The 25455-nt window shown below is 53.0% G+C and overlaps 1 protein-coding gene across 5 annotated transcripts in view; it reads right to left on the bottom strand.

Annotated features, from left to right (window-relative positions):
* LOC140658942 (ankyrin repeat and fibronectin type-III domain-containing protein 1-like) overlaps nucleotides 1-25455 on the bottom strand; it is a 260543-nt gene that overhangs the window by 154299 nt on the left and 80789 nt on the right. For all 5 annotated transcript variants that reach the window (XM_072878028.1, XM_072878030.1, XM_072878031.1 and 2 more), the window contains one exon: nucleotides 21074-21291. In XM_072878028.1, coding sequence (XP_072734129.1) covers nucleotides 21074-21291 — 218 coding nt within the window. The remainder of the gene's footprint in view (nucleotides 1-21073; nucleotides 21292-25455) is intronic.

The raw sequence follows: 25455 nt of genomic DNA, 5'->3' as shown, positions 1-25455 counted from the left end.
CTTTACGATGAGTTGTGGGATCACTTACCAAAAGAACTGCACATGAGGGCAATGGTAGCGTGGGTGTAGGGTACAATGCCCAGGAACACAGGCTGCAAGGGCCGTTTGGTCATGGAAGCCAGGCCCCAGCAGCCAGAGAGAGACCTTCAGGTCACTGACCACCCACACTCCCATCTGCAGCACAGGCCACCACTTCTTACAACTAATAAACTTCAGACACGCAATAAGAAGTCAAAGCCACAACTATAACACGGTATACAGGGAGACTGCTGATGCCACTCGTGTCCCAGACCCCCGCTGCTGCAGGGCACGTGTTGACCTCCAGCCACCACAGTGCCAACCAACAACCCAGCAGGAACGGTGCCACTTCCCCAGCTGGGTCACCACCAGCGGATCCAGCTCTCCGCACCAGGCCGAGGTGAAGTGCCCAACCAGCTGGATGGCAATTTCCATGGCAACACAGGATGCCATCAGCAGAGGATTAAGCTCCAGTGGGAGGGGAAGCGGGACCAGGGGGAGGGAGGTTGATCAACAAGCACTGCGACAGGGATACTGCGGAAGAACAGAGGCCCACGGCATCGATTTTCACGCCCATCTTCCCCTTTCAATTCTTCTCTAGCATGAAAGTCCCAATTTAAATGGCAGACTTTGACACCATTAAAAAATCTCAGAGCATTTAATACACTGCCCCTTCCTCCCACATCATCACACCCACGTCTGCCACAGAAATAAAGAGGACTGAAAGATCCAGACACCTCCCCGCAGTCCCGGCATGAAAGTGCAGCAAATCTGCGTCACACAGAGAACCTTTGAAAGAGGATGAATGCTAAGTGCAGGGAAAAATGATTACTTTATTTGTAAAGACCATGTCTCTTGTCATTCTAATTCATTCCAAATCCTCCAGGCACTGGACAGCTGTGGGTTTAATCATGAATATACAAATCAGCAACAAATGAACAACAAAAGGAGTCTCCAAATGCAATGCGGGGAGACCCAGAATTCAGGCTGGTTTGGCTGCCGCTCTCCCTCCTTTGCACCGAAAGGAAGGACGGGATGGGTAAAGCCAGGACCTGCCACCTCCTCCTGCCACCACACATCCAGGCAGTCCAGCGGCACCTCTCTCATTTACTCCCAGACATGGGAACACCAGCCCATACCTCTCCCTCCTCCCGCAAAGCCTCCCCACTGCCGAGCGGGAAGCAGCAGCTGCACGGAAGACAGCAAAGGCAAGAATAGAGGGAGGAGAAGTGAGGGAGGGAGGGCAGAGGCAAGAGCCAGTGGAAATGAGAGGCTGGGGGATGGAGAGCAGCTGGAGCAGCACAGACAACTCAAGTAGGTAGCCAGGAAGGAAAAACACAGGGTTTAATCTATGCAAAACAAATGCACCAAGTGATGGGAAATTGCTCCCTTCTGTCTGAGCCTTGGACAGGGTAGAGCACAGGGGTAACACCGGTACCTGGAGGTTCACAGAGGGGGGATGCACACCGAAGTGAAGGAGTGCAAGTTCCCACATGGGCACTAGTGCCCTTACACTTAACGTCAAACACCAAACCTACTAAGGGGGGGGTCCTGCAGAGGCTGCTGCTGCCAAGGAGGCTTAGGACCCCTTCCCAAGCATCCAACACCTGCCTTCTGCTGCGTTTTATGTGGTTTTGCACATTAAGATGCTATGAAGCTGGTGTGAAACTGAACATTGGGCAGGTAGCAATCGATACCCATCAGTGCAAAACACTGCATGCCACTTGGAAGAGAGAGCTGGGAGAGGAAACAGGAGATACCCAGAGCTTGCCAGAGGGCTGCTTTGCAAAACAGATTCTTTCATTTCTTCTATGAAAAGGGCAGGGACCGAGTGTGAGGCAGGGCTGAGCATCAGCCCAGCCACAAACCACCTCTCTCCTGCTGCTGGGAGCTGCTGCGCTGCTCCTCACCTTCCAGGCCCGGTTTGCCTAAACTCAGCCACAACACATGAGGAATTTGCTTTCCGAGGGCCTGAGACCCTGCAGAGCATCCATCACAACAGACACCTGACCACCCAGCGACGGCCAAGGACCAAGCCCAAGTTTTGAGTTTCTTCCTATGGTGACCAGACATCACGAGCCCGTGCGCAGGACCCAGCTGCAGCTGCACAGAGGCAAAGGGTGTTTGCTTTTGCAGGAGAGAAAGGAGTCATGAGGAGCCACCCCTGGGAGGCACGACTCACCCCTGTCCCCCTGCACATCTCCTCTGGGATGCCAGGCTGCACCCAGGGCTGAAGGTGGGCCACTGGGGTGGTGTGCAGGGGATGGGTGGTCCCTGGCAGCCCAGGAGACTAATGTCTGTGCAAGCCATGGCTCCAGCAGTCAGTGCCAGTGACACCTTCCTGCATCGTAAGAAACTGCTCCACATCAGGCTTCAAAGCCAAAACTATCCTCGTGCAGAGGGAGAATCACATCCCATTTCCCTGCCCACTGCAGTGCAGTCCCTGGACCTAAAACACGGTGTCTACATTCATCCTGCTCCAGAAGGGAGGGTCCTGGTGCTCCAGCTGTCCCACGCTGGGAAGGGATCCGTCCTCTCCTCTTGCACAGGGTGAGTCTGTTCAATATTTTATTCTGCTTGGAAAAAGACACCTGGGTTGTGGAATAATGAAAATAAACCTTCTCCTGCAGTCCTCCCCACCGAGAGGAGCAAGGTCTCCCTGGCCATCCTGACAAAGCAGATCTGGAAAGAAAGACAAGGGGATGAGCATGGAGGACCCTGCAGAGGCTGCAAGAAACGATGTGCAAAACAGTTCCACATGACCTTACCAAGATGTTTCCCAGTGCAACACCCTGCCCTTGCCAGGCTGGAGCTTTGTGCTTTAGCATAGCCCAGGATCTCTTGCCTCCTCTTGCGCAGACACCTCAGGAGGAGGGTCGCTGGCAGGGACCGTCAGAGCAGCATCAGGTGCCTGTCCTGCTCCCTGGCTCTGCCCCAGTCACAGCTGATGCGAGAGCTCCTCGCACCAGGGCGGGAGGGAGTCGGCACCCTGGTGAGGTGACCCTGCCAGCTCCCCACAGTCTTCCCGTCCCCAAACAGGCCTGCATGTGGAAGAAGAGAGGGCTCAGCTGAACCCAAAACACCTCAAACTTGCAAGCTTTCTGCAGCACGCTCCTTCCTTTCTGCAGACTCCCTCATAAAATGCCATGGGGAGGGACAGCAGGGGATATTTGAGTTTTGAGACCCAACAGAGTGTCGTACTTTGTGCTCACCCTCTCCCCAGCCCAGCTCTGGGAAGCAGCACTCACATCCCGGGTCCAGCCTACCGCTGACATCCTGTCACCTCACCTCCACCTCCAGCCCAAGACCATCAGACAAGGCTCCCTCCAAACATTAGGTCAGGCTCCCAGGTCAATCCTGGGACAACCAAACAACACTAAATGCAGAACGCTGACAATAAAAATCAGCGTACATAAGAAAAAATGTCCAGTTCCCGATTCTGCAAGGGAGCAGACAGGCATAACCTTTCCCCTCTACTACCACCAGCTCTGAAGCCTCCAGGATTTTATAAGCGCATCAGCCCTGGTCCTCTTGGCAGAAGGACCTTATGGAAATGCCAGGACATCCCTCTTGGCCATGAACCCCTCCCCAGCGAGCCCCGCATCTGTGGCCAACAACCGGCTAGGCAAGCAATAGCAGCCTGCTGAGAGACGGGAATTAACAGTGTGAAGACCTTGTATAACAAATTTAATGTCAAAATAAACGGCACTGGACATACTCCACCAGCCAATCTCATTTGTACTCTAAAATTCTGGGTTTTAATCTAAGCAAAGCATTTGCACTGCACAGCGAAGGGTCGGGAGCCCGCGCCCAGCTAGCTCTGACACCTGGGACAGTCGTGGCATTACCAGCACGGGACAGAGATCCCAGGACACCCACATTCCTACAGCCAACCAGCAAAACCCGCCCAATGGTGCAGCTGGTAAATGCAAAGCCCAGTGACCAGGAAAACAAAAATATCAGTGCCTGGGTAGACAAACCCACCTTCAAGCCTGCAGGCAAACCTGAGCCCTTCAAACCCGCAGCCTTCATGCCACGGGGCTGTCCGTGTTCCGACAAGGGGGGCTGCCCCTCACCCCAGCCCAGAGCCCAGCCGCACAACCAGGGCTCCCCAGCCAGCTGTGCACATCTGTGGGAACTGTAATCTCAGCCATAAAACCACAGCTTGGGGCTGGGACAGGGTGTCAGAGGAGCACTCAATGAAGTACTTGCCACTGAGAAACGCAGATGCAAAACCACAATCCCCCCGTGCCAGCTGTAGCGGCATTAGCAGGTTTTCTCGGACGGCCTCAAAGTCTCGCCCTCGCCAGCAAAACCTCTTCCGGCTGGCACGGGATCGGACGCAGCCCCACCGCAGCCACCCTCTCCACCGGTGCTGCGCCGGCTGGGCTGAGCAGGAGGTGGGAACCCAAGGCCCCAGGACAGGCACTGAGCTGGTGGGGAGCAGCACCCCGAGCAGCCGCCGAGACACGTGGTGGATTTTACTCTCCGCTACAGATGCAGGCTGGACTTCATGTCTCCTCCACAGGCTTTGACAAGGAGAGATGGGAAAACATGCGCATCCCCTCCCATTCACGAAGCGCCAGTCACTCTGGGAACGGCAACGGTGACAAACCCACTCCCCTGCCCGCCTGTGTGCCACAACTCATCTCCTCTCCCCGCAGCAAGAGAGAAAGGGCACCCCCCCCTTAAAAATTGCTTTTATTTAAAAAAAAAAAAAAAAATTCCTTGAACAAATGGCAGCAAATCCCAACGCGGAGCTGCACAATGGACACTTCAGTCTGCCCAGGGGAGGGAGAGACAGGACCTTCAATGCCTAAATAAATTCAATTTGCTCGTTAAGAGGGGGCTGGGGAAGGTTAGGTGGAGGGTAGCAGTGGTTATTCACTTCCCCCAATTAACATTCCAGCAGCGCTGCTCTGCTTTCTAGGAACAATAACTTTTTCGGGAGGGGGAGCGATGCTCATGGGGGCGTTGGATGGTCCTGGAGAAAGGAGACACGTCCATGCCTTAACAGGGTCCGAGTTTATGTATGATGGGAACCGCTAAACAAAACCAAGAATAAATAAAGATCTAGCCTACGCAAAAAGAACCTGCAAAATAAAACCCCTCACGTCCCTAGACCAAGATTATTTGCCTTTGCTGCTGATCTAAATATTTTCTGTGCAGGCCTTGGTAACAGAAAAAGAGGCAGCTTGTCACAGGTTTGTTTATAAAAGGTCTCCAAATGCAGGGTAATTAAAAATATTTCAACCAGGCTTTGAGCCACACCATCCCCACAGCCTCCCGCGGCCCCCACGCCGACTTGCAGCAGCTGAGGACCTCCACCGCCCATGTTTTAAAATAAACCAGAGCCTCATCCCCTCCACCCTCTGCTGGGCTCTCCATCGCTGCCAGCCCGGGCTTACAGGTGGGGTGGCTGGGAGGACAGGCAGGGAGGGGGATACCTCATCCCTGCACCAGCTGGGGAGCAAGGAGCCACTTCCTGGCCTACGGCTCTGCGGGCCGGGTCTCCTGCAGCATGAACAGGGCTGGATGCCACCCACTCCTCTCTCCTGGGCTTCCTTCTGGCCTGGGAGAATCCCAGGCCCCTTTACTGAGGCCTGCTCACCACTCTGTGACAGTAACTTACTCATTTACTTCTTTCCCAGGACGAAAAATCTGCCTTTTCTTAGCTCGGTCATTAATTTCTCCATTAAAGTATTTGCAGCACACTGGGAGCTCCCGCTTGCTCTTGCAGCTTCCCCGATACTCTTACAAGGGAGGCTGCTGTGCTTTAGTCCTCCTCAGACACGAGCCCTGTGATGGTGGACACACACAGAAAACAAGGAGAACGAGCCAAACCCGACTGCAGTCACACCAGCGGGCAGGAAAAGCACTGGAGGGGGTCTGTGCACGCCAACCGGCACCACTCGCCGGCAGAGCCCAGGGCTGCTCCCACGAGGGGAGCACGCTGCGGGAGCGGAGGGTTCCCGGGGCACGGGAGGAAGCCCGACACCAGACGAAGCTGTGCCTATCGCCCTCTCAAGTGTTGCGGGCCTGAAAAGAGCAGGCTTGCCCTTGTAAAACTGAAAGCAACCACTGAAAATTAATGGGTCCGTCAATACTCCACAGGCATACGTGCTGGGACATATCTATTTCACCACTTTACAGTTTCGAAGGATTCCTGTGAAAATCTAGCCCAAATAGACAGATGGCCAGAGCTCAGCATTCCCAGTCACCACACATAAGCAATAAAAGGGTACCCAAAAGTGGACCTGGCACATACACACGGCTGGACAGACACCTCCGCAGAGGGATGTCAGGCACCGCTGCCAATTAAGCTCAGTTATATCATCTGTGGATGCCTACAGCCATGTGTAGGAAAGAAAAACATTTTGATCTGCTGTATGTGTCAGGAACTAAAACCAGTTTGTTTTACCCTGCAGGTGTTAAATCAGTGTATAAGCCCCAGGAGAACAAGCCCAGCTAACAAAGCTCCCATCAGTGCGGTGCTCAGCTGCAGCCAGCTTCAGCTCAGTTATGTCCTATCGAACAGGCATGAGGCAAACTTGAAGCAGGCAATGGCCAAAGATGCTCCAGTTATTTAATTCACTCAGCAGCAACACTCAAGCTGAAGACTTGCAGTGTCCCACTTGGCTTCTCAGATGACAAATCAGCTTGCTGATTTACCAGGCAATGCATAATCACATCAAATGGCTCTTTGGTGCCAATGCAATCTCTCAGGAAGAAGACGGAAGGATGGTAGAAAGGTCTGCACCTACCTGAGAAGGTGCCTCCTCACAGGCGCGATGCAGAAAGGTTGGGAATGCCGTATCAGACAATCAATATTGTCACCCTGAGGCACCTGACAACAGCACATCAGAACCAAACATCCCCCACAGAAGACCAGCCAGAGGTCTGGGGGAAAGGCTGGATTTGCCAAAAGCCCTGCTAGAAGTCTCCAGCGCGCCTCTTGCTTCCTGCCCTAAATGCTCCCACGTGTGAGAACAGGGTCAACAACAGAAAGTCTGCCAGGGAAGTTGTGTGGCTTTGTGTGTTCCTCCTGGAGCATCACAAGGCTTAATCCCAATGCAGAGGAGTTGGTGCCTTTTTACCCCCAGCAAAGGTCTGCAAGTCAAAACAAATCCCCTCTCCAGCCAGCATCAGGCACTAGGACTCTATTTTCCCTACTTTTTGCGCAGCTGATGCTCTGTCCTACCACTCAAGCAGCGACTGCATGACCTATTGCTCCAGAGCCGATGCCACAGATGTTCACCAGAGGTACTTTAAATGGCCACAAGGAACAGCGAACAATTGTTTGAACAAAAACCTGGATGAAACAGCTGAGCTATGGGCTGGATTTGCTGTCGACTTTAAAGCCTGACAGAGGAACCCACCCATAAAAATGCAGAGGCCAACTATTGAAAGGGAAAGATCCCCGCCAGAGGGGAAGCAGCATGAACCAAAGCCAGACTCAGCACGCGCTCCCCTCCAGCCCTGGTGTACCACAGACCATGCACATGCCTTCTCCTCACCATGCAATGCAGTTATTGCCATAGTTGAATGCAGGAGGAGTTGAACAAGGACCCAGGTCCTTGCATGGCCCTATCAATGTCCATAGGAGCTTCCCTACATGAAGCTCTGTACCTTGTCTCCTCCAGCAATCACCTTCCTCCCTCTCCTCCCCAGGAGATAATAGGGGCTCAGGCAAGAGTGTCAAGACCCCACCACCCCACAGGGAAACTGGGTGCACACAGGGTCCTTCCAGGACAGCAGCTTTCATACTGCTTTCCTCAAGGCGTCAGAAGCGCTGAAACTTTTCACGAAGCAGGACATTTTTGCTGTCAGGAAGATCCAGAAGTTGAACACTGTCATGCTGGTAGCTGGGCATCTCAGAAAAGCTATTCTCTCTGCCTTGGAAAGCCACCTCTGTAACAGCCAAAGAAAACACCGGGAAGATCTCACACCTGCAAAAGCGTAACTCTGCCCTTCTACTCCACTGCCAGTTGACCCTGGCTCCCAGTTCAGCCTTCTCCTGGGCTGCTTGGAGGCTTCAGCAAGGACAGATTCAGCAGGCTGGCAGGAAGCATGCCCCTTGCCATGGAACGAGGCATCAAGAGCTCCACAGCCAAAGCATCCATCCCACCCCTCTCCAACCCAGCCCTCCCTCTGCTAGCCCTGCTGCTCCAGGGTGAGGATCAGCAAGGCGGAAGGTCTCCCAGCTGTGGGCCATACAGCCACCCCATCACCACCTGCAGCTATTCTTAGTCCTCTGGTGTGATCAGGCTCTGACTGGAGATGCGACTGCAGCAGCAGCAGGGAGGAAAAACAGCTTTCTACATGTGACAGGCAAAGACCTCTAAATCGTCAGTGCAGAAAGATATAAATCTTCTTTTCTCTCCAGGAGATCAAGACCCAACTATGCAAGTGGGGCAGCCTCCAAAGGCACCTTACTCCCTGTTGAAGCCTGAGCTATTTCTGCCCCTGCAAATGTTCCCTTGTAGAGATAAGGCTCAGCTTTCTGAAGCTCGTAAACTAGTCATTAAAAAAATAAAACACAAGGGGGGAGAAGTGAGACGAACAAAATGCTAATAGGAACCCCCAGGTCAAACCGCCTCCCCTGTCACCGGGGCCTTCCTCTTGCCAGCACATTCCTGCCGCTAATGAGGCCCCACCGCTTCCTCCTCCCTCCTCAAGTTGCTCCTGGTGATGCAAATCCATCGTCTTTGTTTCTATTCTTGGAGTAAAAACAGAACCAAAGTAAACAGCAAAACAGCTCTTAGGTTTCAGGGTCCTTTCTTTTTCCATCTTTCCCAACAGCAGCAAGGCTGTTGTTGCCGTCAAAGCAAGGTGACACCCGACCCCAGACATCATCTTGTTCCCACCGGAAATGCTCCGCCTAATCTTCAGCCTCCGATGTCTCCTTTGAGATCACTGCCAGCTCCTTCTCCAAACCTCCGCTTTGCTGTGCTCCTTGGGAGGTTTCAGACGTCACCGCAAGTCTCTCGGCAAGCGAGAGAGCCCACAGAGAGCTGGCCAAGGACTCTGGTGATGGCAGAGAGCTCTCCCCAGTCCCAGCCCCTCTGTGTAAGGCTGGAGACATGTCCCCACCAGACCTTCTGCCTCCCACTGTCACCTTTGTCCAAGGAGCTGAACCACCTCCAGTCTGCGCCCAGAGAGACCTTATGGTGCCCAGCATGTTCCCGCGTGCTGGGGCGGGCACTGATGCACATGCACAGAGGGTGAAAGGAGACACATGGCAGCACAAGTTAGACACATCACCTCTCCCCCATACGTGCCAGTGTCCCGTGAAGCAGGGTGACGGCCATGCTGGCACATCGCACTGCCAGGGAAGCTGCTCATGCAGGGAAAGGCCAGGGCTGAAGATCAGCTCTGCCACTGCCAAGCTCCCATGGAAGCTGCCGATACAAGAGGGGCAGGTGAGGCAGTCTTTGTGCGAGAAAAAGCTCTATTCAGATACAGTTTCTGGTCTGTAACAACATCCCTGAAGTCACTTCTTCCGTAGTTGAGGCCCAGCAAAGCCAAGCAGGCAGCAAACCCTACATTAGGTGCTGGGACCCTGAGTGCCTGCAGCAGGACCAGCACGCTCTGGGTGGCACCAGGGTCATGTCCCAGCACTCTCCCCACCGTCACGGCTCACGCTGGAAAGCAGACAGCAGCAAAGAGCCAAGCCTCGACTCCAGGTGCAGACGCAGGGGAGAGCGCAGAGCCCTGACAGCGCTCTGACCGATGAACTGTCAGATGCAACCACTGCGTTTGGACACAGTGACTCCCCAGTGCTTTGGGGAGCTCTAGCAGTTTTCCCCAGGCTCCCAGGTGCAAGGAGGAGTGGGGAGACCTTGAGGATTTGGAGGCTGAGGAGAACTCGCACCTCTCCAGTGATGGCAGGGACAGGTAAAACAAAGCCCTTCTTCCAGAGATGGGAGAAGAAAAGTCCAAGCAGCCCGAGGAGCTGCTGCTCTGCGGTGGGTACCGGTACGCCGAAGTGCAGTGCTGCAGAGACCTCTTGCAGCACACAACTGCTACTGCACCCACACCCGGACACCACGGAGCATCTCTTGGAGCCCCATGGTTTCTAACAGAAAAAGCAAGCTTTACAGCACACTAGTGATTTATCCTGTGCAGCCCGAGGCAGGCTGCAACTGGTGAGGCTTCACAGCATCCAGCACACACGAAGTGCCACCTACAGACAGCCACTACGCTAAATTGCTCCCAGTTCTGCAGCTGAATCCCCTTGCCAGCTCCTTGAGTCTATATGAAGCCACAACAACGTCCAAAAGGGCTTATTCAGGTGCAAGCACCTCCCTGCATGAATTTGCTTGCAGGGAAAGTACTCTGAAGTGTTTAAACCTCAGGCTGTCAAAGTACTTTCTTCGTTGGCACCCTCCAATAGCTAATGAAAGGCATTTGGGGGATTGCATTTGCAAAGAGCTGCCCCATTTGCTCATATACCTGGGGCACCCGCCTTCCTCAGATCAAGAAGACCCAAAGACCTGCAGACTGAGCTCCGAGTTGTAAGAGGACAGGCTACAGCAACCCGATTTGCTGTCTGATAGCTAGGAAAGCAACAGCAAGAGGGCTCGAGAGGAAGAGCAGAGGAGCAGATCTACCAAGGGAAACACAAAAAAGGTCTGTAGGTGGACCAAGAGGCCCTATGGTCAGAAGAGGATGTGATTTACTATGCCTGGTCTGAGCAGCAACCAGGCTGGGATACAGGGACCCACAATCACAAAGCCATTCTTGCTGGCAAACCAGAGCCCAGAGAGAGAAGAAAAAGAAATCAGGATGACAAAACCCACCAGACTGTGTGCTTTGGGATTAACAGGAACAACCCCAGCAGCTGGGACCTCTCTGGCCGGATGCAGAGGCCAGGAAGGACCTGGGCAGCAGATGTGTGGCCACTGTCACCATCACACCCAGCTGCTGGGAGGGGACAACCAGCCAAAGGCAAGCGGAGAAGCTGTGCCAGGGAAAGGCACCTCCTCACCCCAACCAGAACCTGGTCTGGGCCCTGCCAGCACAAGCCTCCATGTGCTCAGCAAGATCGAGCCATCCAAAAGCATTTGCTTTGCCACGCAGCTGGACCATCACTGTCTGCAGCCCAAAGCATCCCCAGCCCACCCTGCATCGCTGAGACCCCAGCCCAGGCTGCAGCACCAACCGGAAAACTCGTTCAAGTTCCACGTTGTGAGGCACCAGTCCTACCGCAGAGGAGGAATACTCCAGCTCACAAAATAATGTCTCGCTTATTTTAAATCACTGTAGTTGTTTTCTTCTTTCACACAAACTTCAAATACCAAAGGACACAGTGCACATTTTTAGCAAGTCTAGCTTGGCGAAGCAGAGTAAAATTGGAAGTTGGCAAAGGACTCTGCTTTCCTCCTCCTCAGCCCCGCTGCTTTCTGTGCATTTGATGCTCCTTGCCCAGAAGCAAAATGCTAACGCATCGGAGGCTGGAAAGTCGCTGCTTTTCTCTCCATCAGCTCGTCGGACGCTCCCTCCACCACCTCCCACGTCAGCCTTGCGCTCCGCCAGCATCCCCATCCCCGTGCAGGCTGCACATGGCTGAAGCCAGGCTGCTCCTTCCCAAAGCAAAGCCAGCAGAGGGAGCAAACACTGCGGGTTTGCAGGGAAATCGTGGCGGTTTTTAATTGTGGTTATTATATTTTGAATCTAGAAGCTATTTCCTAGCAGTTTGCATAAGTTATTTGGACAGGCCCAAGGTAGGACCAAAGCCAGTCTGCGTCCTTTCTTATAAGAGCTCTGGGAAAATGACATATAGTTCGCACTAGTACCCAGCCTGCAAGATGGCAGTATTCAAATCAAAACCAAAGTCTGTCCCTCAGCAATAAACACCTTCCAGACTCAAGCACAGGGGTCCACAGCTACCGTCTATTTTTAAGGCACTGTCAGAGACTGTACTCTCAAACCCCTGAAAGACTGCCCATCAGCAGGTCTCAAATAATTTACAACAAACAGGAGAAGCTTCCTACAGATTTACAAATGCAATGTGGTTTGCCCTGTATTAAACATTAAATAAGCATCAACAAATAGGTTCAAGAGACAAATTGCTGAGTAATTTCCCGTCACAGAACTGGAAAATCTCTCTAACACCAGAATTCCTGCTCCTTCCATCTGAGAGAGGGAGCACACGCTCCAGTTCTGCCTGCAGGTCCCCACGACCAGAAGAGGTTTGCTGGAGGAGGCTGGTGTACCCCACCGGGCTGTAAACACTTTATACAACCGCTCAGCATCTACACACCCACCCCACAGATGAACTGAGCTTTTTAGCTGTGGGTGGAGGAAGGCTGCCGTGGGGCCAGGGAGTGAGGGTTTGCAGAGTGGAAAAGAGAAGAGTGTGTGCAAGCTTTCGGGAACCTGCTGCATGTCATGCATCAGCACTGACCAAACACCGCACACAATGGAGATAAGCAATTAAGGCGTCATCAGCTGCCCCTTTGCAAAGCCATTAAACCTCCACTGATGCAGCGCCACGTGGTTACCTGCTGCTCTCACCCAGGATCTTCTCTGCTGTTGCCAGCATTGCTGTTGGAGCTTGTAGCCTTTCCATGCTAATACACTGGCTTCGGCCACAAACACACCCTGACTGTGGGCACAGGCTTCTTCAGCCATCCCAGCAGGCCAGAATGGGCACCACCAAGACAACTGAGAGCACCACAAAGATGCCCTGATAGCCAAAACATGACACAGGCAGCTCCCAGGCTGTCCCCTGCTCACCTAACCTCCACAACAGGAGGAGAATTTATGACTGAGCCAGTATTTTCTGAAAGGAAAAGAAATGCTCTCTTTTGCCTGCTTGCAGCCTGCTGTGAAACATCACACTGGCTCGCAGCGCTCGCGCGGTCCCCTCGTTCTCCTGTGGGCTGTAAATTGTCCCAACGTGCTGGGTGTCGAGTCACAAGTGCTTTCCTCACCCTGTAAGCCTGTAAACCTCTGCCCATCCCTGTTGCAGAGGCAGGTGGGTGATTAAACACACACAGACTCACCCTCACATGGAGCTGAAGACAGGGCAGGGCTGAGCTGCCACCGGGCAAATGCTGCAGCCCCATCCCAGCTGCCCACTGCAGGTATGCGCCCAGCAGCGGCAGCGTGCTGGGAAATGCAGCCACAAATTTACAGTCCCCAAAGCAAAACAGGGGAAACCTCGCAAAGCCAGGGCAGGGTCAGGAGCTACACAAGTTCATGGAACTCCAGGGAATCAACTCTACAAGCACCACAGCCCAGCGCTGTCCCAGCAGGTTGTCAGTGTTTCTGTCCATCTGGCTTTGTGTGATACTTGGATTTAATTTTCTTTTTCCTGTTCTCACAGAGAAGTCCCCACTGACCGCAGAAAGAATGGGAAGGTTAGGAAGGCAAGCACAAAGTAGCAGCCAAGCACGGTTCGGGAATATTGGAAATATTAGTCTTATGTTCATACAGACAGATGTCGCTCCAGGAAAAAAAGAGTTCAAATGACCTGCATTTTGGACATATAAAATAGACAAAATACACCTTTACACATCTCACCACCTCCAGATTCCCCCATAAGCAGATAACCAACACCGCACATTGGCTGACATGGAGCAAAACTCCCCCTCCCAACCATCCCATCAGAGTCACCTGTGCACAAGCAGGGGATCGAAAGCCCTTTGGTGCCGCAGGGCACCTCTGCACCCATCACTGCATCTTCAGAGATGTTTAGCATACAGCAAAACATCCCGATGTGCCCAGACCCATCCTTTCACGCACAGTATAGTGCCAGGGAAGGAGGTTTGGGGTGAACGCCGAGTGAGGCTGCATCCCTCCATCCCTTCCCCACACAGCCATCCTCCCGGTGTGCTGTAGCAACACCTCCGAGATGCCCAACCCTTGCCTAGATTTGGATGAAGCTGCCCAACATGCACAGAAAGCCCTGGGGAAGGCTGGGAGTGGGAGGGGATGAATAGAATAAACCTCCATCCATCAGGAAAGCATGTGAAAAACATTTCTGCACAGAGAGGGATGATCCTGCTCCCAAGTGGTCCGTGTGCCGAAGGCAGGCTGGCCACGAAGACCTGGCAGAGCCCAGGCAGGTTTCACTGTGCAGAGAGCCAGCATGCACGGCAGAAGCAGGGGGGGGCAGGAAAAAAAGATAATTATTTGCCCATCTTGCGCCTGTCTCAGCCAAGCTCTCCAACTCATTTGCATTCATACGGATCAGAGTAACCAAAATTTGATACTAAATGCCCAAGATGCAGAATAAATTCCTAGACTGGACTGGGGGATTTTTCCCCCATCCTAATGGCAGAGACGCAGCCAAGCATGAAACAGCCTATGGCAGAGGTTAACAGGAGGAGTATAACCCTCCAGTCTAATCCAGGTTCTGAGAAAAACAACCACTGCTGCTCCGGGATCCCATTGCCCTGCCTGTGCCTCACAGCTCAGAGACCTGCTGACCCCGCAATGAGAGACGGGTGCCAGAGACGCCTGGCTCCGGTGGCTCCAGCAGGGAGGGGAGCTGGTGTGGCTGGCCAAAAGCCAAACTTAGTTGAGCAAGACTCACCCTCAGAAGATTCCCTTGCACCTGACCAGCCCCTCCACACCCACCAAGCAAAGCAGCAGCATCTCCCTACGGTGAATGGCACATGAGATCATTTCTGCCAGCACTGAATTCACACAGCATCTCAGGGCCACCTCCATCTGTATCGTGAGTGCAAAGCATTGGCTGCACGTCCTCGATTCCAAAGAGCAGCCGTAGGCACATCCACCCCAGCTCGCTCAGTTTACACTGTTTATCACGGATACCGGTTCCCAGTTTGGCTTTGAAAAACTGGGCTGTATCATGCTGTCCACATACGCCGCCAGGACACACCTCTACCAGCCCAGCTTTGAGTGGTCCCCACAAAGCTGCCCCTCTAATTCCTCCCCACAGGAGACATTTCCCTTTGTGTGGGGATGCTAAGAGCAGACCCAGAGCACGCTCTCCTCTTCCCAAGCCGTCACTGCTTTCACTACAGGCATCACAAAGCATTTGCTGGGACACTACAAGCTGCTGTTGCAAATAAAACCCCACTCACCAAAGAAATGAGCCGGCATGTTGTGGTTTCGAGCGTTACTGTGTCGGTTCCTTCCTGCACTAATTTGCAAAGCTGAGTGATTCACAGGTGGCTTCTCCCACTCAGTGCCTGCTCCCAGGGACTGCTCTGCTGCCTGCTCTCCAGTGAATAAGCTGCTATCTGGCTCAAGTGTCACATTATTTATCAGGTTCGTATTTTTTTTTAACTACTCATAAATGAACAATAGTCAGCAAGTGAGCCATTTGCCAAGGTGGGGTCGGGCACAATGAGATGATACACAGTGTGCATCCTTCATCTACCTTTGCCTTTACCTCCTTAAGACAGTCACTGCAATTGTGCTTTGCAAAACTGAGGGCAGCATGTGCGTAGATCCAGCATGACACTCATCGCTCTACTCCACCTCTTCATGAAACACAGTTGACCTGCCTCTTGTATGGCTCCAGTCTCTAAATTTTTTTTTTTTTTTTTAATTTTTTTTTTTGTTACTCTGACCTACAGGGCACAAACAAGCATTGAACTGGCTGTTTGCTAACATTTTCTGAAATCATGTATGAGAGAGAGAACGGTTTTGTAACAGTGTTGGAACACAACCAAATTTTAAAAAAAGCAAGCAGGAGAGTGTTACCACTGGTGTGATTCCACTGGCACCAGGGGGATAACAGCAGGGCTGAGCCTTCCTTTGCTGTCACCATAAGCATCACACCAGAGCCTCCAGCACTGGCTGCATACAGGAGATGACGGACTGCACCCAACAGACTTGGTAAGTCCCTGCACACTTAGGAACAAGACCAAACCATCAGGATAACGCAGGGATGGGTCCCACTAAGCAGAAACCGTTCTGCTCTGGGCTCTGCCCAGTGTGCCTGGCACCAACAACCCAGACTGGGATACTCACATCCCATGGGCCGGTACTGCTCTGCAGTGAGGCGGCTTCTGCACAGACCCGTGCACTCCCCCTCGCCAACATCACTGCAGTGTCCATCAGGAACAGGAGTTCTGGACTGATACTCAGAATCCATAGGAATAGGAAAACCTGGATGAGTACATGTCAGCTGGTGCCTGCCTCCTTCCACAGCCCAGGCACTGTTAGTAACTTCAGTGAGCACCAGATTTGACCAGGTTTCTGCCACAAAGCAAGTCTGTCTCATCACTGCCTCCTTCTCCCACCCAGGCTCTACCATTCTGGTTAGCCTTTTCTCTTTCATTGCAGGTTTTGTAAGGCAAGGATTACCTCTGCTCAATTCACCTCTAGAGCTCCCAGGACAACAGGGCTCTAAGCCTTTCCTGGAGGGCACAGACATTTCATAACAGAACGACTGCCTGCAAAAAATTCCATACAAAAAAATAATAATAATTAAAAAATAAAATAAATCAGTGCATGAGAACACAGCCAGGTAAGCAACACAACTTTGAGTCTCACCTACTTGAAACGTGCATGAATTAAAGCAAGCAGAAGTGTCAGGCCAGTTGTGGCAGCACGAGGGACAGCAGAGCTGCACCAGCTGCTGTGGCAGGGCAATGCCAACCGCCACTCTCCTCCATCTCACCTGCACAAACTGGCTAACACTTCTGTGATGCACAAAGAGCAGCATTTCATTTCGGAGGAGCAGAGGGGTCAGGACAGAGACCTGCTGCAAATCAAGCTAATGACCCATCGGCCAGCACGCCGGGACCCCGGGCGCTGGTGGCTCTTCATCTTGGGGAGCAGCGGGATCTGTGCTGTCAGTTTAATAGGTTTCCTTATAACATCACAACATCAGTGGGCAACGCCAGAACACCTGGCCTAGATACAGAGTACTTCAAAATCCCAAGGGGAAAAAGAAAGAGTACAAACTCACTCAGAGCCCTGCTGTAATTTGCGCTGACTGTCCTAGCAGTCATCACAGACAGTGACTCAGTCCTGGGTGACCTCCTTTAATGCTCCATAAGGCTAATACTGAGTTTAATAGGTGCCTTTAATGATCAGGGCTCCTATGAAGACAAGAAGTTTCACCACAGCCTGTAACACAGCCATCATTGCTCTCCTCCTCCCCCCAGGCAAGAGACACTGCAGAAGGTCCAACCCCTGCTCCTCACTGCCCATCTCGGAGGCAGCGCAGATCTAGCTGGGCGTGAAATCCAAAACAGTCCCTTGCCCATCACTGAGTGACTCAAAACAACATGCGCAAGGTCTCAGAACACAGCCCAAGCCCTGGCTACGGCCACCACCTCCGTGGCAGCATGGACACGCTGGGGCAAGGCAGGGGATCCATGTGAGAGACAGATGTCAAAAGCAATCAAATGCTCCTCTTTCTCAAAGGCAGAAACGTCACCAACATTACAAGCCTTAGAGGAGTGAGAAGGAAAGGCTTATTAGAAAGAAAACTCATTCTGACAATCACAAAAATTTGAATTCATTTAAAATTCAAATTATGCAAATTCAAGTAATCTGTATGTGCAGATCCATCACATGCCAGCAGTGGGACCGCAGACACACGCCACCAGCTACGTGGCCGGGGGAAATCCGCCCTCCACCGCGCTCTCGGAGGAAGGCAGGCATGCTCACCTCCGGCAGACATGGGAAGGGCAGCCGCTCCTGGGGAACGGGGCTGGAACAGGATTTGCAGGTGCTCCATCTGCACCAGCAGGGAAGCGGAAAGATGCCTCGGCAACACCAGCAGCGCTCCAGCATGCCATACCCCAGAGGTGCAAGGAGGCAAGCCTCAAATGTTTTCAGATGAGCTACAATAAATTCTCCCTTGGAGAAGCTTAGATGTCCATGACCAACTGTGCTGGTTTTGGCTGGGGTAGAGTTAATTTTCTCCATAGTCGCTAGTATGGGGCTGTGTGTTGGATTTGTGCTGAAAACAGTGTTGATAATACAGAGATGTTTTAGTCCCTGCTGAGCAGTGCTGACACAGTCAAGGCCTTTTCTGCCTCTCACCCCACCCCACCAGCGAGGAGGCTGGGGGTGGGCAAGAAGCTGGGAGGGGACACGGCCAGGACAGCTGACCCCAACTGCCCAAAGGGATATCCCACCCCATATGGCCTCATGCTCAGCATAGAACGCTGGGGAAGAAGGAGGAAGGGGGGGATGTTCGGAGTGATGGCGTTTGTCTTCCCAAGTCACCGTTACGTGTGACGGAGCCCTGCTTTCCTGGAGATGGCTGAACACCTGCCTGCCGACGGGAAGGAGGGAAGGAATTCCTTGTTTTGCTTTGCTTGCAGACGTGGCTTTTGCTTTACCTATGAAACTGTCTTTACCTCAACCCACGAGTTTTCTCACTTTTACCCTTCCAATTCTCTCCCGCATCCCACCAGGGGGGAGTGAGCGAGTGGCTGCGTAGGGCTTAGTTGCTGGCTGGGGCTAAACCACACACCAACACAAAGCCTTCGTTAGGCAGAGAGCCTAATCAAATGGATGCAAGCACGCTGCACAGCACAGGATGCATGTGGGCAATAGCTCTGCCCCATCTCCATCCACCCTGCCAGGTTAGGGTCCTGGCTGCCTCTCAAAAGCCCTGCATCTGGAGCCTCTCCCCTCACTCTCAGCAATGCCTGAAATAGAAAGCCAAGCAGCTGCATAACAAGGCAAAGGCAGCTCAGACTGTCAGCACGGAAAGAGCAAAGCCAGAAATCTAATGTTACGAGCTGGGTAAGTGCAACAGCCTGGAAAAATGAATCAAGCTTTAAATATGGACTTTCCTAAAAGGTCCCAGATGAGCCACTGCAGAAAAGACAAATCATATTCTCTCCTGTAAATGCTCTGCCGTGCACAGGGAGAGCAGCTCTCACCTGGCACCAATTCCTCCACCAGCCACGCTCAGAGAGCCAGGGCTGGGCAGAGCAGGCATCGCACAGCACGCCACGGCACAACACAAACCCAGGGGAAACTGCAATACCTCCAGCACGGAGATGGAAAGTAATTACCAAACCTTGGGAGGACATGGAGTCCGGCACTAGCTACCTGTTCTTGGAAATAACTTCCCCAGGTTGGCAGGACCTTTACTTTGAACTTAAAAACCAGGCTTTCTAGCTCCGTGGGGAATACTGGTCCCGTACTGGCCCAAACTAATGAGCTGCCGGCTCAGCTTCCTGCACACTCGCTGCCCCGAGCCTCCATTGAAGGGCCCTGCTGACGCCCTTTCTAGGTAGGATGAGTCTGCTTTTCTCCGTAGGTCTCACAGGGTCACAGCCTGTGGCCAAGCCTACAGCAATAACATCTTTTAGCTGTTAAATCAGAAATTATATAGGCAAGGAAAAAAAAAAAAAGAGAAAACAATCACCCTACAAAAATCCTGCTCTGTTCCTTGATGGACATAAATCAGCTCCATGGGTACACCAAGGAAAGCTAAAGGTCCCCAAAACCTCATGAAGTCAAGGCCAAAGCAAACCAGCTGCAGACAGCTCAGAGAGCTACCAGCATGGTGCTGAGCAGGCAGTGGGCTGGCCCCATGGGCAGGGGGCAGCAGGTTGCCCCATGGGGACAGACAGATCCCACCTCTCCACAGGCACCAGGACGCTGGTTGGGCTGAGAGCCCAAGTCCTTCCGTTGCCTTTGCACCCATCTCCACTGCAAGAGGGAGGCTGTGGGTGACAGGTCCCACAGAGATACTGAAAGACCATGCCCAAAAGAGGAAGGGTTCCCAACATCTCGGTGACCTCCTCTCTTTCCTGCTCTCCTGGCACAGCTGGGGGCTGCAGATCCGGGCTGAAAGACAGATAAAGTGGATATCCATGCCTTATGCCACAGCAGGACTGCCTCATCTTAAACACCTCTGACGTCTTTCAGCCCCATCCCATTTCTGCTCATCTCTATCCCTGAGGCTTTCACCTACTTCCCGAGCCCAAGGCAGCAGCTCCCACAGAGACGGTTCACGGGTGCCGCTGGCAGCGCCAGGGTTGTGACCAGCTCCCCCAGACTCACCCCCATGGGCATCCACTGCTGCCGCACACGGAAAAGCGTCAACACACTGCTGAAGTCAGAACTGTCCTCTCAGGGAGACAAAGAGCAGCTACGTTCAACAGTCGGTTCAAGCACAAGCAGAGAGGGCAAGCCCCCAAAACCACACTGTACAGCAGTGATGCAGCCCAGGGGACACCAGAAGTAGCACCAGCCTGTGTGACCTGGCAGGGGGATCAGCCCCTCCTCCGGGCTAGAGGAAAGCTAGCGACTTCAGGCGCAGGGGGTCTCAAAAGATGTGTCTGTCCGAAGCCTACGGGTAGGGTGAGCACCGCTGCCTCAGCTGGCAGCTCTTGGCGGCACTTTGGGTTGCATGGGCACCCACTCCCCCCTCCACTCCTATTGTACCGATGCTCTCAGCCATTTCCAACCAACACCGAGTCCTTTTCAGCACGGGGACACCCGAGCCCTCATTACAACCCCAAGGCCAGTAACAAGGCAGGAGGAAGGCCATACGAACCCCTATATCGGGTGTCTCTGGGAAAGAGAAGATGCAAAGCCCATTAAACATTGATCAGTCTCCTGCAGCTGTGGCGCAGCCCTGACATGTCCTTGCCATCCACCACCAGACTGCTCTGAAGGGCCAGAAAGGGCTGAGCTGCCCCAGGGTCTCAGCGCTGGCTTGTTGCTCGCCCCAGCCCCTCACTGCACCCGTCTGCAAGCCCTCAGAAAGACCCAGTGGCCTGTGCAGGTGAGGCAGAGGACAGGAAAACTCATTTCCTACTTTCAGCCTTGTTTCATACTTCAAACGGCAGCGCCCAGAGACAAGGCACTCGCCCCATGCATCACCCAGCTGAGCAACAGCCGCCTCCAAGCCAGCGAGAGCCCGGCAGGGAAGTGGGGAGCCAGAAACCCTGCCAGGCGAGGCAGGCAGGGGCTCTGCCATGATGTGGGCAAACTTGAGCTGCTGCCGCCATCTGCTCCACCAGGCTGGAGTGGCCTCTTTTTCTGTTGTTTTGGTAACGCTGCACATAAAAATAGCTCTCCGACATGTCAGTGTTCTTGGGAAGCCGCTCACTTGTGAACACAGGGGACCAGATGCCCCAATACTCACAAACTGCCGCCGCAGCTTGGTCTTGACGCGCTCGGCCTTTGTCTCCGCTGGGTGGACGGCATAGCCGAGGGACCCCAGGTGGTTGTCGACCGACAGGCTCTTCCTCATGTAGAAGGAGCGGGTGCGGAAGTAGCTGAAGGGGGCATCCTCCACTGCCGTGCCGAGCTGGGGGTCCCTGGGGGGGTCCATGCAGTCGTCCTCCAGCCGCCAGGCCTCCTCTGGGGAGCAGAAGGACATGCCACCCCATCAGAGCCACGTCCTATCCCTCCAGCCCACCAGTGGGGATGCCCTGTGGACAGCCCAGACCCCCTCTGCCCATCCCACACCCACCGGCATGCTGTGGGGTACAGGTGCTGCAGAACTCACTGCCCGGAGGGTGTCAGAGGACATGTCCCTGCCGCAAGCCCCTGCGTACCCCTTGCACCCGCCTGCCCCAGGCAACAGCCCCTGCTCCCACCCTGTCCAGCCTCATGTACCCATAGCCCCCAAGCTCTTCCTGGCAGGAACTGGTCAAATACAGTTGAGCACAATGAAGACTTGGACAGAGCCAGGGCCTCCAGGTACTACTGCAATATAAATATTATTACTCAGAATAATCAGCAGACCAAAATCCTAATACTTAAAAACTTCCTGCTATTTAACTCTAAAAGGGTTATCCCAGTTAAAAGGGTCATTTATACAGAAATAAAAAATTTCACTCATTCTTCATCACCCCAAGTCCAATAAGATATTCAACATTAAAAGAAATGTTTTGGTTTGTTTGTTTGGTTTTGTTTTTTTTAAAGAAATAAAAATCCTACAACCAGAACCACACACAGTTCTGGCTGCTAGCATTAACGCTACACACCTGTATCAAACCTCTCTCCTGCAGGTATTCACACACTCTGTATTTGGTAACGATAACAAATCTTGCTTTGTGAATGGGAAAACTGAGACACCACAAATGCTGCAAATTGCAAAAGGATTTACTGCCATCTCCTCCTCCAGAAAACTCTTTATGGCATGGCCAAGAGCAAATCAACACCCAAATCGAGGACAGAAGCCAGACCTCCAGTCTCCTCGAGCTCCATGCAGCCCATTGCCAGCAGCAGCATCTGATGCAGCACTGCAGGGCTGGAGCGCCCGGAAACAAAACCTCATTGACGCTGAGAAAGCCGCAGCGGCAGAGGACAGTCAGCATCACGCAGAGCTGGCACTCCTGGGGTAGGACTGACCATATTTCATTGCAACAAAAAGGAAAATAACAAAACACAATAGGAAATGTCTCCATAATATCACTGCTTTGCTCTTTTCCAAGGAGCTTGGATGCGGCATGATTTTTGATGCCAATCTCTTCTTTACATCTGGAGTCTGCCCTGCCTCCCACCCCCCAGCTGAAATCACTTCTCAATAACCGTAACAAATAAACAATAAAACCCTCTTGCTCGATTCTTGTAAAAATGATCAATTATTAGCCATTGCAGCCCAAAAGGGCATCTCACATGACTGTCTTCAGAAACTCTCCCCCTCCTGCAGAAAGCATCTTCCCAAGGCAAGATCGTTTGTCTCTGGTTTCCAAAAAACCCGGCATCTTTGAGCATGAATGACCATGACCTTGCTACGCCAGGGCTGAGGAGCAAAATACTTCCAGAGTTTAAAGCAGATGAAGGCCCTAAGGTAAAAACCAGCCACAATTTAGTGAGTGAAGTCTAGTTTACCCAGCAAGGCTGTGGGTTCTACGTCGCATATGATGAGAGATGGGCTGGACTACAAGCCACCGCAGCCTCAGAGTAGCGACCAGCCGCTCCATCTTCTACGTCTCAACAAACACCTCTCTTCCCCAAGCTCCCCAAGCTTTTTAAGGTGTAAAGACAGTTCACTGCATGCAAAGTCCTGCCAGTGGATCCGAAGGCACTGAATCAAAACCAGCAGAACCGAGAGGACAAGAGGGAAGAAGAGAAAGGCAGACAGCTTAAAAATGTGAACAGAGAGGCAACCTGGAGGACAGCACTACCTAGCATTACATCTTTCTTTTTTTTTCCTCCCCTACTTTCAATTTAATAAGCTGCTGCTGCTCCTCTCCAAATGTCAACTCATACAACACAGGAACTGCTGTTTGAAAGCTGTGATTATTCAAGGCACAAACACGTCAATCGGAGCCCAGATCCAGACTGCCATCGCGAGATAGCATCACTCTGGGGACGCAGCAGGAAGTGCCACGACACAGGCACCAAGCCCGGGAGGAGACCCACCCACCACGCAGGAAAATCACACACAGAAGGAGGAACCAGCGCCGGTGCCCCCTGCTCATCTCCAATGCCTCAGCCCCCACCTACACCATCCTCTGTCCCCAGGGCCATCCCTTCCCAGCCCCACAGCATGCCCAGACACGGCCACCACTGCTCTGCCGCCCTGGGCAAGGGAGGGCCAAGGCTGCAGCCTGAACGTAGCCCAGCTGCCAGGGTACACGGGAAAGGACAGCCACCCGCTGTAGCCACTCCTCCACGTGGGACACCTCTCCCGAGGATGAAGGAGTTGGTGTTCAAGCCCCACAAACCAACAGGGTCACATCTGGTCTCACCGATCCCAGTTTCCCACTGATTTTGCTGTTCTCAGTCCCCGCTCTCTCCAAGGGGCTAACAGGCAGCTGCATCCTCCAGCGCAACCCTGGAGCAGGACCAGCAGCAGAGCTGTTCCCCTCCAAACCTCTCCCCTGCTCGGGCAGAAGGCCTACGGTCCCTCTTCCCCTGGAATGGGGAGCCAGGACCTTGCCTATCCCAAAAAACTTTTCTATGTGCTGAAGGAGCTTGTTCCTGATTTTTACCAAACAAGAAAATCAATGACCAAGCCCAGAGCCCGGAGAGGCCAGAGGGGAAAGATCAAGGAGTGCCTGGGGAGGAAATACCAGGGACAGGAGCAAGCCCACAGGCTGGAGTCCAACCATCTTTATGCTCTTCTGCCATGAAGCTGGTCGCCTCTCTGCCGTCCAGAGCTACGCCTGGCAACATCAGCACCTTTAAAAAGATTAAGCATCTTCTTGGGCTTGGCAATAACGATTGCTGCAAAATCTTTCTTCTTTCTGAATTTGAAGTGTGGGGAAGGACATGCACCTGCACCAAAGGATGGAGGGGCAGCAAGGACAGAGACCTGCTGCCTCTCCGATACTTCTTCTCTCAGCATGGACAGGCTGATCCCTCAGCCACTATGAGCAACACAAAAGGTTTTCCTCAGCACCAGCGCTGATGCACGGGCTGGTGTAAAAAGGCCCTTCTGTTCCTCTCTGGCACAGGGGGTGGCACATTGTCCAGGTACCGGGCTGAAGTCTCAGAGCCAGGAGCCCTCCTCTCATCCAGCAGCACATCGCTGCGGAAAAGGGCACAGGAACCAACACCACTACCCAGCTGAAAGCATAAGGTGGGCATCTCCACAAGCAGAGCTGTTTCAGGAGGGGGCCATATGCCCATGCTAAGTTCAACAGAGATGCAAGATTGACACTCATCCAGACGTTGTGGAAGGCCATCCAAAACATCCCTGTGAGTATTAGGAAAATTAATTCCAGAGTCCTGGTCTAAACTCAAATCCAGCCGCTTCCTTTCGGCTTCTTTCTTTTCCTCCCATGGGCATAATTCCTAGTAAGCTCACACCAACCATACTACCAGTTAGCTTCTTCCCAGCTTCACAGTGGGGCATGGAGCCAGTTTCTGAAGAGCTCGGCATCTTGCACAACAGACAAGGGAGAGAGGAGGCAGTGAAGAGCAGCATGGCCTGCTACTTCCAGGAACTGCAAGGGGTCAGCCATGCAAAACACATGCAGCAACCTCCCTGTGCAGGCTGGCAGGTAAGAGCTGCAGGCAACCAAAGGCTGAGAAGAAGCCCCTGCATGCTGCAGAAGCAAGAGTGCAACAAAAAGTGTTTCTCAGTCCCACCTCTAAAACTTCACAGGGGCACAGAAGAAGTAAGGACAAGCAAAAGGCAGCTCGTTTCTCTGTGCTGCCAACACCTGTGAAGCCTCTTGGCACACTACAAAACATGACACCAAATGGATAATGGTTTGGACAAGGCAGGAGCTGCCCCTTCCCCTGTTTGACCAAGCCCTGTTTGCTCTTGTCTCCCCCTCACTACGTCCAGGGCTCACGGCCATCAGGAGTTTTGGGTTAACCCAGGAGAGCTGCTCCAGGTGAGGGAGTGAAGGATGGAGAGCTCAGAGCCTGTCCCAGCTGACCACACCACCACTTATTGCAGGTTACCTGGAGGGGAACAACAAAACCAGACCAACAGGAAACTCAGCTCACTGTCCCTCAGCTCTCCTGGCCACCCTCAGGGCCCCGGTTCCCCATCAGACACCTGGGTGCCTGCACAAGGACCTGTACAGGAGTCTTGGTGCCACAGCAGGACAATCTCCT

Source organism: Ciconia boyciana, chromosome 13 (genome assembly GCF_034638445.1).
Source record: "Ciconia boyciana chromosome 13, ASM3463844v1, whole genome shotgun sequence".
Classification (NCBI taxonomy): domain Eukaryota; kingdom Metazoa; phylum Chordata; class Aves; order Ciconiiformes; family Ciconiidae; genus Ciconia; species Ciconia boyciana.
This window is presented reverse-complemented; position numbering and strand designations above follow the sequence as displayed.